Below are 20,009 nucleotides of genomic sequence, written 5' to 3'. Positions count from 1 at the left end.
GTGACCCGTTTGTCATGCTCAGCTTTTAGTTTTACACATAAAATGGGCTTTTCAAAACTGGCTCACAGCCTTCTGGGTGAGTGCTGCATAGAACTGTAATGTGGGTGGGCCATGGGCTTCTGCGTGGCATTGCTAGAGCTGCTCAGGTTCAGGAACTTGATGAAACTGATGTATTGCAACAGTTTTTGATGTTCCATTGCTAACATCTTTCAACCAGCAGCATTTTTATAACTACTGCTACTCACTATGAAGAATGAAATACCGCCTGGGTTTTGATACTCCTGACATTAATACACGCGTTTATAATCTTGTGACTGGGTAATCTTTTCTTTGGAAGCTACCTTCTCCAAATAGTGTCTCAGCAGGAAGCTCAGCTATGTATGGATGGATTCGTTCTTCGAGGACCTATGCTTGCTGGAGCATTATTTTTAGACCTGTGGAAAGTAGCATGGGTTGTCTGGTGAGAAAGGGAGAATAGCTGTCTGCCTTGGGTGACCGGCAACAGCGTCTAATCTTCCACTTTGCTATGCACAGTTGCATTGGCAGCATATTAATATATTAACTCCTTAAAATAGAGAACCGTCCATTCCCTCTGGAGCATGCTGCATCTGATTCTGTCTGTCAAGAGCAAAACGAAGCTGGCATTGTCAGACCAATTGGAGAGGCTTTGTGTGCTCTACAGTGAAGAAACTGTTCCATGTAAAAGCTTGAAGCTACAGAAAATGACTGTTGTGTTCTCACATGGTAGTCAGATGCAGATCAGTATCTCTTTTCTCCTTTTTTAAAAGTCAGCACTCAGTTATTTCTGACTTCATTCCTAGATGATGCTGGGGAATAAAAGTGAGGTCTGCAAGGGATCATAAAGTAGCATTTTTTTCTCTGTCTCACAGCTTTATGTAAAAATGAAAAAAAAATGCAAGTCCTGCTTTTAAAACAACAGCAGGTAATGTTGCAGTTCTCTTATCATTTTAGGATGCCTGACTCACACAGCCTGTTTCTCTGGCTTATTAAACCTTTAGATCAATGTCTGAATAGAGGAAACTGCTGCAATGTTGTTGAAGTATGGGCATTTGGAAGACTAAGGTGAAGCAACAGCTTAATGTGATAAATGCTTGCTTTACTTTGCAGTGTCTTTGTAGCTGTTCTCTGGAAGTGGAGCAGAGGTAGAAATAGTTTAAGTTTTACTTTTTTTCTGATGATACAAGCGACTAAAGACTTGTGCTGCAAACTCTTTGAAACTGCAGCCATAGTTTTAGTGTATACTTGCTTTGAAGATGGGAAGTTAATGTAGTGATGCAGCTTGAATATGTTCCACCAGGGCCTTATTCCTGTGCTTGAGGAAAGCAAAAGTCTTTGCAACTTTGAGAAACATTTCATCTTCTCTAAGGATACAACTTTATTTTCCAACAAGTTCAGAAATGTCAGATCAGATGAATGGCCAAGACCTGGCTTGAACATGTTTTCGCACGTTGCTGCTTCCAGAATGCATTTTCTGTGGTGTACACAGACAGAGCAGTGAGGTGTCAGGGGCAGCCCCTGCATGGACGTGGTCAGTGCTCATATTGGCACTGTCACTTGTGCTCTTTAAGGAAGAATTCCTTGGTTGCTTCCACTGTGGATGTCATGTCTGTATCTGGTGACTTGTCAGATTAAAGGATAACAGTTCTGTTTGTGGAAGTAGCAAACTCCTTAGTACAAGAGCTGGGAAGCAGGATATTAATACTAATATTGATAGCACTCTTGTCAGGAGTCATGCTGATGCTTTTTTCCCCTTCTTATACCCTGATTGTGCAGAGGCAGTCCCAGTAAAATAGGAGTGCAGATATTCCAATGTTTTTAGCTATCAGTTTGGAAGAGCTGGAGATAAGAGATACTCAGGCTTCATAGGGATTTGTGGGGTCCTGTAGTTGTTTGCAGCTCCTTATCTGAACACTTGTAGGGTCTGGTCACATGCTTCCTCTGGTGGGCAGGATAGGTCAGTGACATGGCGTGGGGCTTTTGTGGTCTGAGGCAGTGCAGGAGGAGGAATATTCTTCCTGATTGCATTCTGGGAGTGCAGGGAGCAATGCATTTACAATTGGCACCTCTGTGCTAAAATAAATGTTTAAAATCTTTGCTTTGGTTTGTTTTGTCACCTGCAAACATGCAAATAAACACCAGAACAAACAGATCTACTACTATGCCTACCCTACTTGTTCTGAAGTGTGAAGATTAACATTTCATAGCAGTTTACAGTGCCTTGTGATCTGTATACATCTTTATCAAACTATATATAATTTATTAAACACCTGAAAACTCAGAGCTGAGGCCAAATACATTTAATATTTCTGCACCTTTCTTATACCTCATAATCCAATAAATGCTTGTGTTAGAAGCTTTCATTTCAAACCCCCTACATTGTCACTTTGAGTTAACTTGGAACCTCTGAGGGTTCAGGTTGCCAACTATGAATGCCAAGAGATGAAAAGAGGCTAAGAGGAACCTGCTCCTTCACTTCCAAGGTCTAGAATTACTGCCAGGATTTCAGCTAAAATGTCTAATCTCTTCTTCCAAGTTGGTCATGATTTCCCTACTAAATGGGGAGTAGACTTAAGATGAGCGAGTTGGGAAGGCCTTCCAACTGTATTAAATCCTAGATTGCATCACATAATTTAGGCTTTCATAGTAAAAGCTTTTCAAAATATATATATTTGTGTGAATGTGTGTTCAGACAAGTATGTGCTGTGGTTCATGGCCAAAGCCTGGTGTCCTTTGCATTGTTATGCTTTGAATATACATTTCTGTATCCATTTGGGGGGGTGGAGGGGGAGGTCTTCTTGGTGGTCTGATAGCAATCCCAAGCACTGCTAGTGAGAGTGTGGTGCCAACATACATTAGTGTGGAGAAAAGTTAGCAGAAACTGTGATGTTATCCAGAGAAAAACAGCAGTTACTTTAAAGTTACTGCCCAAATTCTGCCCTTAATTCCCATATTAACAGATTCACATACACTGGGTAATGTCAACTGAGTGCTCAAATAAAGGTCGTGAAGGGATTTGTGGTTCTGGAACGGTCAGCCTGTGTATGCTGTTAGAAGAGATGAAGATATAATTAAACTCATTTTGAGGGCAGGAGTTGTGTGTGCTGCCATGTAACGTGGAGCAGATCCTGAGGTCTCTGCAAACTTGTTTGGTGCTGTGGATATCTTCCTTCCTCTGTACTGTCTGGTAGGGATATTTGCAAGGGTTTTTATCAGCATGTAAGTGTTGTAAGGAATGTGTGTGAGTAGGAAGCCCTTCAGAATGAAGGGCCAGTGGTGTCTTTGTATGGTTACATTCTGTGTCACCTCGCAGCTTGGATGAGGTTCTTAATGCTTGGATTAGTCACATTAGAAAATCCCAGATGCTGGGAGGAGCATCTATGGCATCTGCTGCCTGTGCTGTGATTAGAGATGTGGGCTGTCCTGTAATGATTGTAATTATCTGGAAGGAGCAGTCAGCTCGCAATGGTAAATGGTGTTGGAGTTGCAATATGTGCAGAAAGCAGAGGGTAGACAAAGGTATTAAAACAAAAAATAAACAGAACTGATAGACTTAATTTTTTTTTCCACTGCATAGAAATAATCAAGGGCCCTATTTCTGCTAAGTTGCTTGAGGGCATTCTACTTAGGTGGAATTATTGTTGCAATTAAATGGTAGTCCTTGACATTAAGCATCTTTGGCTTTAAATCTCTTCCTTGGAGACAGTCCACTTAATTGGAATATATGTTGTTCCCTAGTTTTGTGCTAGTTATGTCATTGACTATAATACAATTAGAGGACTTTAAAAAATAATAATAACAATTTATGCAGTGATACACCAGAACTTCTTACTGTTCAAGCAGACTTTATTCCACTCTGTGTGCTGTGTGAAGCAGACAGTGTAATATAATGATAGATATATCAATCAACATCTAATTTGTTTTTGTGGTTTTTTTTTTTTGTACATTCTAAAGAATTTGCATTCAGTACCAGAATACATATTTTATTTTTTTTCAAAGGAAGGAGTGGTGGAAAGAGCCAAGTTAGGTGGAGTTCTGTTTTAAAGAGGTGTCCTCTCTTTTGATCATTAAAATTATTCAGATTGTTGACTAAGAAGCAGTTGCTGTGAGGGCTGACCCACATGAAATCTGTATTTGGGGACTCAAAAAGCAAATTGCATGATATATATGATATATTGCATGATAATGCTTAGATACCATTGCCATAATCTTCAATTGCATCCAAGGCTCTCTCAAACTTTCAGGAAGCCTCTGTCTGAACTCACTCTGCAGAGAAATCTGATTGTTGTTGGCATGCAGCATTGGGAAGCAGGACAGGTCATGTTAAACCATCACAGGAGCTGTTTTGAAAATTGATGGGATTTTTGTGGCTGTATGGAACTCCTGGAAATCTGTTTAGCTACAGGAGGTAGCACACAGTTGCTAGTTCCTGTTTTAGCATACCACCGTTCGGAATTCGACTTGTGATAGTATGTTACTTTGTGATACACCTGTACAGCTGAAATGCTTGTATCTGAGAAAAGCAATATACCCCTACAAGTGTTATGTATAGCTGTGGCAGTAGAAATTGGGAACAATGTTTGCATTTTTTAATTAATGGTTTTACTGTGTATTTTAGAGAATTCTCTTAGGTGAGCATCAGGAGGGTTGTTGTTGGCAGCAACTGCTCTCAATTGCTTGTGGACCAAACCCTTATAAAATCTCTTTTATCTTTGGAAGGGGTTGCTTTTGGGATTGTGTAACCATAGCAAACAGCTCGTTGAGCTTAAAGCACGTAAGCAGTATTTTCACAAACAATCAAAATGTATTTTACATCAGGGTTTATTGAAGCACGTGTCAGCCACGTGACTGCCTTATGCCTTCCTAAAGAGCCCAGCTGTAAAATTAAGTAAAAACAGCATCTTGTTGGAAAATAGTTGCTTTGCACGAACTGGATTTTTCTGAGTAAGTACAAAACCAACAATGTTCTCTTAGTATTTTTTAAATACTTAGTTGATGTTAACTGCTTTTGAAATAGGAATGAATTCATCTGCAATATCTGTATTCAAACTCATCCTCTAGTAAGAGGAAAAACATTCCTTTGGAGGCATTAAGAGGAGAGGCGTAGATTTCAAACCATTTGTTGCCAAGTTCTTTTAATTAGTGAAAACTTGAGATAAATTTTTAGCGTTGGTCTGATATTTATTTTCTCTGATTTTGCTCATGTTCAGTGTTTCATTTGTTTTCAAACGTTATTCAGTTAATTGTAGATGCCTATACTTTGGATACAATTCTGTACTTTCTGTAAGGAACACCAAGGCTCAGACCTACTCGCTTGACAGATCTCTTAAAGAAAATCAATAGGGAGAAGAGGCAGAGGTAAAAGGTTCCTGAAAGGGAGTAAAATCCAGCTGCTTGCTGATAATGGAGGAAGTGCTTAGAGAGGAAATACCTGAATGAAAACTCATGAGGTTTGCAGAGTTTATCTTGGGAAGACTGTTCTTGTTGAGAAGAAGTGGGGACAAATTATTTCATTCACTTCTCTTGAGAGAGGAAATGTGCAGTCCCATTGCAAATGGGTCATGTGTCTAAATAAGGTCTTTCAAGGGGAGATAAAAGTGAAACTCATATGAAATAGGAGAAGCTGGCTTGGGGAGTTTTACATCCTTGTAAAGAAAGAAAGCTTACTCAGATGCAGCCTGGACCACAAGAAGTTGGATGAACACACTGAAAAAAAATCCCTCTTTGTGGTGCTTTTCTTGTAGCTCCAGAAGGATCTGCTGTTGGTTGCTGTCATGATTCTTTCTATGGTAAAAATCTGGCAGGAGAAAAGAAGTGGATGGCAAAGGATGAAAATAATAGACTGTAAAAAGAGGCAGAGAAACTTCTTGCTATCTCTCTGGGAGAAGATGGATAATGCCCAACTTTGCTTCGTAGAAGCAGGAAGATACTGGGGAAAGTAGCAGCTGTTTGCTCAGGCTGTTGCCTCTGTAGGGTAGATAGCTTGCAGAAAGAAAAGATTGAGGTAGAAGTCCTGTGTTTACATTGCATTCAAAGTAGAATGCATTCTTAAGTGGAAATGGTGTAGGCTTTCTACCATCAATCTTCTTAGTGTTTTTTTCCTGTTAGTTTTTGTTACCACTGAAATATTGTAATATTTCAGATGCCCTTGAAAAGTTGGGGGAAAAGACTACCTTGTTACAATCTTACAATTTAAATACAACTACAGAAACATGTTGAAGAAAGGGTACATAGTGAACTGCAACGATACTGTCTTTCATAGTGCTCTTGAGTCAAGTTTTATGGGGGAAATGGAAGAAAAAAAGGGAAGGGTAGTGCTGGGAGAGGTAATAGCAAGAAGGGTTAAAGCACGAGGATGAGAGTGAGAGCTGGAAGGAAAGGCGTTGAAACTGTAACAGCCATTTATTTACTGGGAACATCTAGATTAATACTTCAGGAGAGATGAGAGCGTTAATGTGGTTTCCAAGTGACATGATGTAGGTGGTTTTTACAAGCAAATATAGTGTTCATTGTAAGTGTATAAACTGAATTTTCTTAAAGATCACAGATATCTTCCTCCACCTACGCTGTTCTTACACTTCTTGATTCCATGCTTTCTATTCACTAAAATGTGTTTATCTTTACCAGCAGTCATAAGATTCAAGTTAAAAACAAAACAAAAACCCAACCCTTAACTCTAGTATTGGAAGCAAAAGGCCAAAGTCCCATTCAGCCTGGTCATACAGAATATAAAGTGCATTCTCCTGCTTACAGATGGGAGAACTGATATCAGTTGCCTATAGGCACGTCCCTTAAGCCCCTGGATGTTCACTGTGTGTTGATACAAGATGTTTATACACTTCCTTAACAGAAGTAGAGGGGAAAATGACATAGTCTAGGCAGTCAATTTTGGAAAGAAAAAAAAATTGCAAGCCTGGTTTGTGTACATCCTACTCATGTCAGAGCAGCCAAGGAACGTGTCCCACAACCACCTACTGTGCTCACCTCCCATTGCTCTTTGCATATCTTGAGAATTTCTTTGTCTTCTCCTTGTCTGCCCTCATCAACTCATTTCTGTCCTTCTAACACCCATTCTGGATTTGCACCCCTCACCTTCTGTGCTGGTGTTTGGCAAGAAGATGGGTGGGGTGGGAACTTATGGAATGAGGACATAATGTAATTGGCATCTACAGTGATCTGAACCAAAGGTGATGCAATGTTATGGCATTCCACTGCATTAGGAATATGCTGGTGATCCCTTTGACTTAATCAGGTAACTCTTGCTGTGGGAATTCCAGACTCAGTGGTTGTTATAAAAGCTCAGTGAAGTTTTGAGTAACTGGTTTACTGCTTTGTAAACTCAAAAGTAATGGCTGAAGCAAATGAAGCTTCTGCAGTCACGTCAGTTCTGTCTGCTGGTCATTCTTCCCTCTTCATCCGTCAGCGTGTTGGACATTTTCAATTCAATTTCAGAGTGGAAGAGTTCAAGCATGACATGGCCAGTTTGCTCAAGGGAAAGCTGCCTTGAGAATAGGATATGTTTGGCTTGTTTGCCCAGCAATCAACATGAATGGTGGTAGTTTTGCTCAGTGTATTTAGATGTAGCCAAACTTAACAAAAGATGATGTTGCCCAGCTAGAAGGGGAGGCTTCTGAAGGCAGTGTGGAGTTGATGAAGAGCTGTGGAGGGGAACAGAGAGCATTGCAAGAGTTCTGGGATCTCTGGAAAGGTGTGTATAAGACAGAAAGAGGCAGTTTCAGAGTTTTTAAAAACTAATAGTAACATACTTAAAGTATTTCCTTAGAACAGTTATGTTCACTGCTGAACACAATTACAAGCTAGAAGCTTCTAGTTTTACACACTGAATGAGAGGAAGATATCTTTATAGTTTCTTAATTTCTTGTCTTAGACTTTTTTTCTATTAAACTTACCTGCAGCTGTGTTTTTGTAAATGCTGCAATGAACTTTTTGGTGGTCTTGTGAATAGGAAAAGTTACGATTTTTTTTGTTAATAGTTGGAATGGAATAATTCTAGTGGTTTTTTTCTGCCTATTTTTCCCCCTTGAAGTACTGTTTGCTAAGATCCGTATTCCTGTCATCCATTGCTTTGCATTGCTTCCATATGGAAACGTGGCCCTGTGAAGTGGTCAAGTTCTCACATATCATAAGTATTAACATTTCCTTTCAGAAAGCTCAGTAGTATTTTTATCTCTGTATTTGAAAAAAAAAAAAAAAAAAAAGACAAACTTATTTTGGGATTTTCATACAGGCTTCTCATGGTTACCCACTAAAGCTGTTAGGTGAGCACACTCTAAAGCTGTAAGTCAAAGGGAGAATATTTTACAGCTCATCAAAATACTGTTTGTGTGAGATATGGAAAAAAGTTCAAAGTCCTACACAACACGACTGCTCTTTGACAGCAGTATTAGGGGAAGGAGATGGATCATTTTTGACAGCAGTATTAAAGGGGGAAAAAGATCATTTACACCCATCACTGCCAGTGTTTTGGCATGATCCTTCTTTCCAAGCCAGCTGATACACTATATTTGGAAATGTGGCTGTGTTGTGTATTACCAAGCTTATTCATCATTGCTGTCAGCTTACTCTCCTTGCAGAATGATTTCAGGAATTTTAAGCAGTGTGCATTTGAAAGGGAACATGGCATTGCACTTAAAAAGTATTAACCAGAAGACAACAAGAAAAGTGAACTTGGGGGAAAAAAAAACAAACAAAAACCCCTTAATTGAAATGTTGTGCTACTGCCTCTGATATTTATGAAGTTTGCAGTGCATCTCAGTCCTGAAGGCTTTTTTCTCTGCAAGTTATGCAGCTATGTTTTTTAGTGCTTTCCCTGCAGTCATACATGTATTGGCAAACAGCATGTCTTTTCATTGCTGTTATGAGAAACCAGTTTATACTTCCTTTTTTTTTTTCTGAGACGTGGTTTTAATATAAGAAAAAAAAAAATCTTAATTTCTGAAATTGTATTTCAAATTAAAAAATACTTTTGAAACTGCCTGTGGGCAGCCTGATCTGGTGTTGGCGACCCTGCACATAGCAGGGGGGTTGAAACCAGATGATCATTGTGGTCCTTTTCAACCCAGGTCATTCTATGATTATACAAAATTCCAGAATCTTCTACAGAATTGGAATTAAGCTTTAAAATCTGTTTCACAATCTGTAGATGTGAATTTAAATTCAAAAAGTAGCTTCACAGAGAAACTACGCACTTATCATTTAGTTCTTGTGTTATCAGGATACTCATCTACTGCTTAAAAATGGCAGGTATCGTTGCTTAGCTAAGCTGGTTTTTTCATATATAATTGGTTATGTGTTGTAAATTTTTCAGCATTGATTTTCTTATATTGCACAAGAGCATCTTCAGCTAAAGATCATTTTCTAGTCTTTAAAACAACATTCACTTATAATAGTAACGTAAATACCTACCATCATTTAATATTTTTCTTTATATCATATTTGAGAAGCTGTAGCTTACATACTCTGTATAAATTCACATGGATATCCTAATGAATATTATCTTCTGCCTTTCTATGACCTGAGGAAGTAACTCGATTTTGTATCGTGCGTAATAAACTGCTTGTGGTTGTTCCTTTATAAACTATAAAGGATGTGAATCTGTGGGGTCTTTCCTTACCAGTCTGCACATGAGGGCTTGTCATGGTAGAAGAGACGCTGGGAAATTAAATTATGCAACTCAAGGGAGAGCTGATAAAATGAAACAGTGAACTTGGGTTGTTTGAGCCTCTAATCTCTATCTGCTAGGGAGATAAAAGAAGCCTTGTTGTGCCCCCAGACTTCATAGTCTCCATGTCCTCGGGGACAGTCTGTCTCACTCTTGTGTTTAGTATCAGCAGACGAAAGAATTTTGTTTGTCTTCCTGTCTGTTCGTCAATAATGTGTTTGATTTCTTAGTAGTTGGTGATGGTGTGCTCATTAATCTGTTTTAGTTGGAAGATGGGGAAGAAAAGCAGAGTGAAAACACAGAAGTCAGGTACAGGAGCTGCAGCGACAGTGTCTCCGAAGGAACTGTTGAATCTGACTAGTGAGTTGTTGCAAAGTAAGTTTCATTTATTGCCCCTCAAGGAAAAGGGGTGATGTGCAAAATGATCAAAAATGTTCAATCATTATCTTGTTCAAAACAGTTACTTCATGTTCTCTAAGCAGCCAACCTTGCAACCAATTTCAGATACAGGAACGTGTATTTCATAGCACTACATATAATGGTAAGAGATATGTACATATCATTCCTGTACATTACAGTACATATAGGATATATATGTTACTGTTGCGGGTTTATTATGCGTGTTTGTGCAACACAACGTATTTGGGTAGCTTTTGACTGTCTCCACTCAAGCCTAAACACTTGGTGAGATCAATTAAACAAAAAACTGCTGTAAATTACTTAACATTGCAGCTTTGTCAAAAGCATTTTTCTTGTAAACCTCAAGAATTATACCATTTCTGTTAAGCTTTTGAACAACACTTTGAACTGATACCAGAGTGGAAAAATTAACAATGGAAAGCAGCACTACAACTCAACTGCACTGCTACTGTTGTCTAAAGCAAAAACGCTTTTTTTTATCACTGCTTAGAAATTTTCTGCAGAGCTCAGGTCTGGTGTGTAGACTAAAGGTGGTTTCGCTTGTTGAGGAAATTGGAGTTTATCCATTATTTCTACAAAACGTGAAAAATGGAACACAAATTCATATGATGATGCTAAAATACTGTTCACGCTTGTTACTGTCATTGGCAGCTGTAGTGAAGCTACACCATGGTTGAAAACAGATCTGCATTTTTATACCCTGGACACATCTAAATGTTGCCTTTGAAAAATCAATTTTCTCTTAGCATTGCTCATAAAGAGGAGACAAGGAGTTGGCAGAGCAGTTTTGTGCTTGTGCTACAGTTGGCCTGTGCTTTGCTACCAAAAATAAAATATAGATCTAATTTTCTTAGCAAAGCCAAGTATCAGCTGTTCTTTTTGTCAAGCTTCCATATTTTGTTCAACAGAGAGATTTGCAAATCAGTTGAACAAAGTAATCTTCAGCTGCCCACTTGGATTTGTATAGCTCAGATCCACATGCTGGCATTTAGAACACTGTCAGAAACATTGGATTTAATCTAACACTGAAGCTTGGCTAAGTCTTTCTTTGCTTATCCTTCCAGTATGTATGCATCTTTGAGCATTACATTAACTAGGTAGATGAAACAGATGGACTAGCAAATTCTTCATTTATTGAAGTTAAACTCTGTGATATTGTTATCTGCTTTCGTTACAGTAAGAATAATGGCAAGTAGGCTAATGTAAATTGTGATGCTTATTGAAAACAAAAGTTATGGTTCTAAATGTCTTTCTTCCTGTAAGCTTTTTTTAAACATCTAGTGTTTCTTCTATCTGACAAACAGATGGAAGTAAAATAACTTGGGTGAGTTATACTATGAAAATTTCAAAAGTCTCTAGCCATTACATGTCAAAAAACCAGGATGTTTTTAACAGCAGAGATGGTGTTTACCATGCAAACACATTCATGGGACTGAAGTACTAGACTTCAGGTAAAGATACTGTGAAACTGTGACCTTCTATCTGTTGATGTTAAAATGTATATATTAAATATTGTTGTTTGGCATTTTTTTTTCCAGAATGCAGCAGTCCTACCCCAGGTCCTGGTAAGGAATGGGAGGAATATGTACAGATTCGTTCACTTGTTGAGAAAATTCGCAAAAAACAAAAAGGTGAGTGTGGAAGACTGTGAGAGCTGGTTGGCTCATACAGTACTAATTTGCCCTAAGACTTGTTCCTGTTGACAGCTAAAAGAGAGATTTTGTTGTGGTTATGTAAATATTGTGCCATTCTACTATGTTGGGACAAAAATACTAGTTCTCTTGATATGCAGCTTCTTTGTACGTTTAAGTGTCTTAAATGCTCTGATGAGCATAATCACTGGCATTAGCAATTTTAATATTTGTGTTTATGAATGAGTACCACAGACAAATGATTTTTTCCCATAATTAGAAGAGACAGCTTGAGATTGTGGTGAGATGACAATCTGAAGGGCTAAAGTAAAATGCCATTTGAGAATAATAGGCCTTTTTGATTTCCGATTGTCTAGTCTGCCTTCTTTGCCTCTATGAATTGGAACATTTGAAATTAAACTTTATGAATATTTTAATCTGAATGCTTTACTGGTCATGAAAATGATTTCTGCATTTAAAATAATGACATCAAATTTGGACAAAATGGAAGCATATAAATATACAAAATAAACATCTATCTGCTATATACCAACCATAAAATTAAGTATATACTTATGATATTATGGTTTATCTGAACTATTATTGATGATTTTCCTAAGTTTAATGTATGTATATTGTTCAGATTAGATCAGTTTGCTTTCACTATGTTCTGCAATAGCTGTTGAATAAGCTTTCTTTTTACTTGTAAGTAAGTTCTAGAAACTATTTTCCACTTAGTCTTTAATAAAAGCAACCTCTTCAGAGAGTTGTTTTAATGTCTAAGAATTATCTTTTTTTACTTGAGGTTCAGACTGGAAATACCAGAAAATGTCTTAATGGTTTTCTTCCCTCATATTTATGTAGCGAAGAGGAGGGGTGGGGAAAGAGCCAGACTGCACGAAGCTTGAGTGTTTCATTGTATCTGTCAAGTAGCAGACTGTTCAGGAGCTTTAAGTGTTCTTTTAGCTCCTTGTGAAATATATATTGACTAATGTATAAAACTCTCGGTTCATAAAAGATCTTTTAAACCTCTGTAGTTATTAGCAGAGGACATATCAAAGAATAAATGATACCGTTTGAATTACTGCCTCCTGTAACTGTGCATTGAACTCGATTCATTCTTTTACTATCCAGTAACTTCTATAAAGTTGTGGTATGTGTCCTGGTTTCTGCAATGTAATCCACGTGTTGTGGTAGAACATAGTTCAGGTTAACAAGAGCAGTTAGTGTTGGCATGGAGCTTTCTGCTATATCTCCTGCACCAAAAAGACACAACTATTTATGGCAAAAATCTGCTGGCAGCAGTAGAATTTGTTAATAGGATACATTTTTTTTTTCCTTGAAAGATGCACAGCCACAACACGATTGCCATACAAATGCCTTCTAATGTACATTTTCACATACACAGTGAGTATGAATAGTATGGTGTCTTTCAAAACTATTTTTTGAATTGAACATAACTTATACGACATAGTTTTTAAGATCAATATGAGCTTTAAATGATTAGCAATGGGGTTGTGAATTGAGGCTGGGAATTTTAAGATGTACAGTACTTTGTGCTTTTCTCAAATAGGGCAGTGGGTTGCAGAACGCAATACTAAAACTCTTCACATGAAAACTAAGTATTTTTGTTTTCTAACTTTTTTGCTTCATGAACCAAAAAGGGAATTTTAGAGCTGATTTTTCAGTTCTTTTATCAGTACAGCTATATTTTGTTGAGAATTAAATAGTTCTGTAAGAGTGACTGAATTTTAAATACTGAAGATCTACAGAAGTTATGCAGCTAGCCACACTAGGTATGCCTTGGCTAGCCTTATCTCTAAATATATTCCACAGAAAATAATGAAATGAGTATGAAATAAAGGAAAGATGCTAGCTTGGCTATAAACAAGCAAAATATTGTGCACCACATTCTCATTGCTTTCAAAGCAAATACTAATCAGTATACCTCTTTTATACCATATTGTCAATGATAACCACAGATTTGATTGTTTCTGGAATTTTAAATGCATGATTTCAAGGATAAAACTCAAATACGTGATTTCTACTTTCCTAAAACTCTTCTCTCCTTAAGATTTATTTAACTGCTGTGCTTAACCAAAATATCTTTGAACGTGAGCGATTTGCCGATGGCATATTGTCACTCATAAAATGGCCTGAGCATTTCAGGGGGTTTTGAGCAATTTTAATTTGATCTGATTCTAGAATTGGGACTGAAAAGAACTTAGACAAAGAGGTGTGGAAGGATCCAACGGGGATCCGAAATGCATAGGTTTGAATCAGATGAAGGTTAAAGGGAAAGCTGAGGAATTGAATGAGACTTGAGATTTCACTGGTGGACCAAGTGCCTTTTGGATCAGTGGATCTGTGGATCAGGGATCAGTGTCTGCAGTTTGGAAGGACTGTGGTATATCAGGTGTTGATCAGTTCTTAGTTATTTTAGCATATCCATGTGCTATATGAAAAAGCCAAGCGCTTTGGATGTGAGAGAAGGAGCTTGATATCTGCTTATCTTCATTTCCGGTGCTCAAATAATGAAATTTCAACATGCTCCTCCTCAAGATTGTATTAATATGTTGTGGTGATTATGTTTATCATCAGTATTAAGCTGGGAAATATTTTCTCCTTTATTTAAAAGGAGAAGAGGAGGGAAGTTTCATATTTTAGCTCAGCTTTGTTCAAATGGCTGTATTTTTAAAGTGTTGAGTAAGCCAATTTTGCAGCCTTTTGTCTACTATCAAGTAATGCTTAGCAGAGAACAGTTTGAACTCAGCTTCTTCCAAGTAGAACTGCTGTGGAATAGCTGAGAACCCTTACATTGTGCTTCTTTATCTTTCTATGTCCTCTTATTTCTGCTTTTTAAATAAATTTTGTATGTAGGTTTGTCTGTTGTCTTTGATGGAAAACGAGATGACTATTTCCCTGAATTGATAAAATGGGCAACTGAAAATGGAGCATCCACAGAGGGTTTTGAAATAGCTAACTTTGAAGAGGAGGGGTTTGGTTTGAAAGCAACAAGAGAGATAAAGGTGAGCATGTGAACACTTCACTTGATCAAATTATATTTGAAACATAGCTGCTGAGCTCTGAAACATTCATCTTCTTTTCTTCTGTATTTTGACTGTTGGTAAAACTGCTGTTTTGAAAAGCTAAACTGTGTGTACTTGAGAAGTAAAATAGTTAATAAAATTGAATATTACTTTGACTGTTGAGTAGTACTCTGAACTTATTGGTCTTTATCCTTGTTTGCCTATAATGTTTGCCTGATTGCAAGAGTGCTCTTACCTTATTAATGTAGCCTGCTCACATACTTTCTAACTGCTCTAGTATCTTCTTTCACATTACTTTTAAGCACTGGTCTTTTTGCCTCACAGAGGTACTGTGATACTTTCTAGTGACTTTGGAAGGGAAAAAAATACAAAACAAAACCCTTATGTTGAATCTTTCAATTGTCAGGTAAGGAAAATAGATGCACACAGTTAGCTAACTGTGAAAGGTAAATGCTTAAGCTGTTTTTTTTTTTACAGCTGTTTCCCATCTGTAAAATGGAGAATGGGAAGAGACAATCAGCTGCTGTAGAAAGAATGTTGGAAAAGAAGTATATTATGTTCACTCTAGGGCTTTAGTGGCATGTACTTTAAGACTAGTACCACTGATTGATAAGGATTAAAATCTCAAAACTTTTCTCCTAAAGTCAGAGGCAATGGAAAAGATTACTGAGAAAAAATATTTGATCACACAGTTAATAGCAATATAGCGGACATTGTACATTTTGAGGTTGTTGTGGACAGTCTACAGGTTGGCATCTAGAAAGCAAAGCACTTTATTTTATGCATATCTGTGTTTTGTGTAGTGCAGATCTGGACACTTCAGTTATTGCAATATTTAATTTTCAGTGGAAGAGAAGGAAGGATTTTGCAAAATAATTTTTATTAAAAAAGAAAAAACTGATTTAATGATGCATACCTAACACTTGACATGTCATATAAATGCTATCTGACCCTCTACTTGTTTTTTCTTTCCATAGGCTGAAGAGTTATTTCTGTGGGTACCTAGAAAACTGTTGATGACAGTTGAGTCAGCTAAAAACTCAGTATTAGGTAAGATGTTAAGGAAGTTCTTAAGTAAGAAGTATGAGATAATTAAATTTAAGTTTCTTATTTAGCTGATCTGCTATACCACAGGACTTGATTACCTTCACCATCAGGGTTGGCATATCCAGAAGCTTGAACATAGTGGAAAAGACTTCTGTTTCTGGCTGAGAGCACTGGGTATATTTGATATATTCCAGAAGCATGTGTATTACTTTGAACACATTATGTAGCTAGCCCAGTGTTCTGTGTATAGTGTATCATGCAATTTCTACAGTACTGCCAGTTGAAATGTTCTCAGACACTAAGTATTTTTCTAGCTTCGTGTCTTCCGCCATGTGATTGTATGAGGTGTTTACTCAAATAACTTGTTGCAAAATACAATGCAGGTGGCCAAATATTTTAGAAAGCTGAAAAACTCTTCTTGGTTGAGAATTCTTACATGTTATTTCAGAATCTTAACTTAAAGTGAGTGTAAGATGATATTTTCCATGGCTTGTTAATTTAGTGCTTCACCTTTCTGATTAATTCAGGTTCCTTGTATTCTCAAGATCGAATTCTTCAAGCCATGGGCAATATAACATTGGCATTCCATCTTCTTTGTGAGCGAGCCAACCCCAACTCTTTCTGGCTGCCCTACATCCAGACTCTCCCCAATGAATACGATACTCCTCTCTACTTTGAAGAAGATGAAGTGCAGTATCTTCGGTCAACTCAGGCCATACATGATGTTTTTAGCCAATATAAAAACACAGCCCGACAATATGCTTATTTCTACAAAGTTATTCAGGTAAGCATCTTAAATATAGTAAATAGTATAGTTCATCTCATGATTGAAAAAGGTGTGAAAACAGTGATGCTTAATAATAGCGAAAGTGTCTTGTTCTTAGAAGGTTTGAATTATTGAAGCAAATTCATTCTGTTTTTTTTTTTGAACTGCTGTTTAGAAATTCACAGTTCAGTAGGTTTATGAATATATAAGAATATATTTAGCTGATTGAGAGAAGTGATTACCACCCTTTGTTTGACATTGTTGAGATTTCTCCTGGAATACTGTACATTCTTGGGCCCATCAGCACAAGAGCATTGACAAACTGAAGTGAGTGCAGAGCAGGGCTAAGACCTCACTTGTTTTAGCCCTTTTTCTGTGCAAGGACAGACACAGGGAACTAAATTTGTTCAATTTGAGAAAATAAGGGTGGTCCAATTATTGCTTTCAATCTTTCCTTCTGGTAGCCAGATTCCAGAAGTTTCCCTGTGAGTAGCTGGGGCTCAGTGACCTTCAGAATTCTCATACGACTTGTTCATTTGATTCATTGAAAAATGTAGTTTACAGTAATCAAAGCAGAAACAATTTTTAATTGATGGAAGAGAATATTGCATACGTAGCCTTTCCAATGGCTGTGGTTTACCTGTGTTTTTCCCTTCTATTTAACATAATAATTTTGATTGGTTTTAAATACATAAATACATCTGGTAACAATTTGAGTATGGAGAGCCTGTGAGATTGTTGAACTATTTAAGTAATGATTTAAACTGAGCTTTTAAGATAGAACTGTTATTCTGGCTGTCTTGGTGTAATGTTGTAGGTGAATAGTGATGTGTTGTTGTCAGGGTCAGATTCAGTGTACAACCATTCAAAGCTTCTTGTGTCTGTGTAAAAAGCATAAATAATGATGTACTGAATTTCCACAGACGTGCAATCTAGAGAGATGGTTTTTTGACAATAGGAGAGGTCAGGAAACACAGAACAATTATGTTCTTCTGTAACATTATCAGAGTAACATTACTGAATTCTTCTAACTGCTCTTCATGGTCTTGCAATACTTAATCAGATAGCTAATCTGTGGTTAGTTCTACCAACTTCCTAACACTATTACAGCAGCATTAGTCAGTGTGAGAAGTTATATGATCACAACAGTAAGGAAAAAGTATGCACTTCTGCAGAGAAATGAGATCTAGAATTGCACTCCGGATTGGGTCAGCTGTGTGTCCAGTCCTTCTGAACATCTTCTCAGTGATTGAAGTGATTGATGAGTTCATCAATCTGATACTAAGGTGATAGAAACAAGTGAAGAATGTTTATAGAACACAGTGACGTAATTGCATGCCACATATGTGGGAAAAGAGCTTGAATGTTTGACAAAATGTTTTTTGCCCATCTGTTTAAGGATGGCAAATTTATTCTATTTCTCTTATTATTTCTTAAAGCTAATCAAAGATAATTTGTGTAACATTTAAGCTAATGTCATCAAAGCGGTGTCTCACTAAATAATTCATATTTGGTATCAAGAGCCATACTGTTGATTGTTACGGTAAGAGGAGCTACAGTTTAAGCAAAGAAAATAACGTAAGTAGGATGACTTCAGAGGCAGACTGTCTTTGGAAACCTGATGATGATTTTGTGTGGTAACCAGCTTTTAATACTCTGTACTCTTGCACTTTCTGTATTATCAATTACATCGAAACTGGTATGGTACCTCACAGTTACTCAGCAGTGTGCCCTTGTGGCTTGGCAGTCAAGAGTGAAAATTGTATTGCATTAAACATGGCATAACGAGCTGGTCAAAAGTGGTTCTCCTACTGTATTTAGCATTGATGCAGCTTCTTCTGGAATATTGCATGCAGCTCTGTGCTCCACAACTCAAAAAGGGTGTTAGGATACTTGAACGCATCAAAGCTGATACTGATGGCAACAAACCTGGTTAAGGAGTTGGAAGACGTCCTGTGAGGAGCAGCTGAAGATGCTGGGTCAGTTAAGTAGAGAAAAAGGGACATCATTGCTTTCTCTAACTTCCTGAGGAGAAGAAGGGCAGAGGGAAGTGATCTCTTCTCCTTTGTATTGGTTGACAGGACACACTGGAATGGCTGAAAGCAGTAAGGTTCAGATTCAGCATCAGGGGAAACTTACCAGGAGGTTAGACAGACACTGGAATATGCTTCCTAGAGAGATGATTAATGCTCTCTGCCTGTCTATGTTTGAGGCATTTGGATAATGTGTTCTTAATGATATGTTTTAAATTTGGGTCAGCCCCAAGATAGTTTGACAGTTGATCTTAGTCCTCGTAGGGTCTCTTCCAACTGAAACTGTTCCATTCTGATACTTTTGAAACCAATATAGTTTAGCTTTGTCTGCTGTAATGGATACCTTTGTGGAAATAGTTTTTAAATACATTATGTTCTTCTCTTTAGACTTTCTATTCATATACCAAAGAAAAAAAAAATAGTATGGTACCATTGTCTTTCACATGAAATATTAAACATACAGGTTCTGGTCATTTGTGATTTAAAAAAAAAAATCTATACCAAATATTTCTTAGCCTCCTGACAAATACTTTTTGCATAATATACCTACTATTTTAAACTTACATGAGCATGAACACAGATCAAAAAGGAATCATGTGCTTTATTTACTTGTTCTTTAGAAACTGAGTAGTAATATTTACTGGGTAAACATTAGGTACGTTCTGATTATTTGGTGCTGTGCTATGAAACCACATTTTCAGTGAATACTTTACTTACAATGAATACCTTACTAATATTCAGTAAAAATTCAGTCACATTGGAAAGATGGATAGGTCTACCCAGGACTGCCAAGTGAATGTACTAAGTACTGATCAGTGCTTTTGATGAAAAGTCATGGGAAAGTTTTAATACTACTTGATCACTGTTTCTGCTCTCAAAAAATAAAAGCTTACAATGTTTGAAATAGTGAAGAAAACAGTGCACAAGAGGCCTCCTTTTTTCCCCCTAAAACAATGCATGACTTTCATTATTCATGAAAAACAGAATGAATTTTTGTATCATCTTGCATGCACTCTTATTTCATAAACAATTGTGACTAAAAAATATTAGCACGAAGGGTAACATGCTGTTTGGAAATTCAAGAACATATGGAAAAAGGGAAAAAGTAGTGGTGAAAAAGATTCATCATGATAATGAAAAGAAAGCAAAGCAGAGTTGTTTTCTTATGAAGGGCAGGGCACTCCACAAGCTTTATGAAAGGGAACGTGAGACTTTTGTGTACCATTTCATTCAGTATTGCTACGTTCAAATAAGCATTTTAAGGAAAACTGGTGTTTGTGACCAGGATTTTGATTCTCCTTCAGGCATGCAGTCTTAGTGTTTTTTAAAACATTTTAACTAACCATTTTGCATTACAGAAAT

General features: G+C 37.2%; 1 protein-coding gene across 2 annotated transcripts in view; it reads left to right on the top strand.

The window, feature by feature from the left end:
- The window catches only part of SETD3 (SET domain containing 3, actin histidine methyltransferase), a 53,495-nt gene that overhangs the window by 5,998 nt on the left and 27,488 nt on the right, over window positions 1–20,009 (top strand). The window contains exons 1-6 of one of the 2 annotated variants that reach the window (XM_052693360.1): window positions 9,966–10,075; window positions 11,659–11,751; window positions 13,098–13,158; window positions 14,632–14,780; window positions 15,779–15,851; window positions 16,376–16,632. In XM_052693360.1, coding sequence (XP_052549320.1) covers window positions 11,704–11,751; window positions 13,098–13,158; window positions 14,632–14,780; window positions 15,779–15,851; window positions 16,376–16,632 — 588 coding nt within the window. In that variant the 5' untranslated portion in view covers window positions 9,966–10,075; window positions 11,659–11,703. Of the gene's footprint in view, window positions 1–9,965; window positions 10,076–11,658; window positions 11,752–13,097; window positions 13,159–14,631; window positions 14,781–15,778; window positions 15,852–16,375; window positions 16,633–20,009 lie in introns of those variants that run through there. The other variant, XM_052693359.1, reaches the window with a different exon arrangement.

The sequence above is a fragment of the Tympanuchus pallidicinctus genome, unplaced genomic scaffold (assembly GCF_026119805.1).
Source record: "Tympanuchus pallidicinctus isolate F22 unplaced genomic scaffold, pur_lepc_1.0 scaffold3, whole genome shotgun sequence".
Classification (NCBI taxonomy): domain Eukaryota; kingdom Metazoa; phylum Chordata; class Aves; order Galliformes; family Phasianidae; genus Tympanuchus; species Tympanuchus pallidicinctus.
This window is presented reverse-complemented; position numbering and strand designations above follow the sequence as displayed.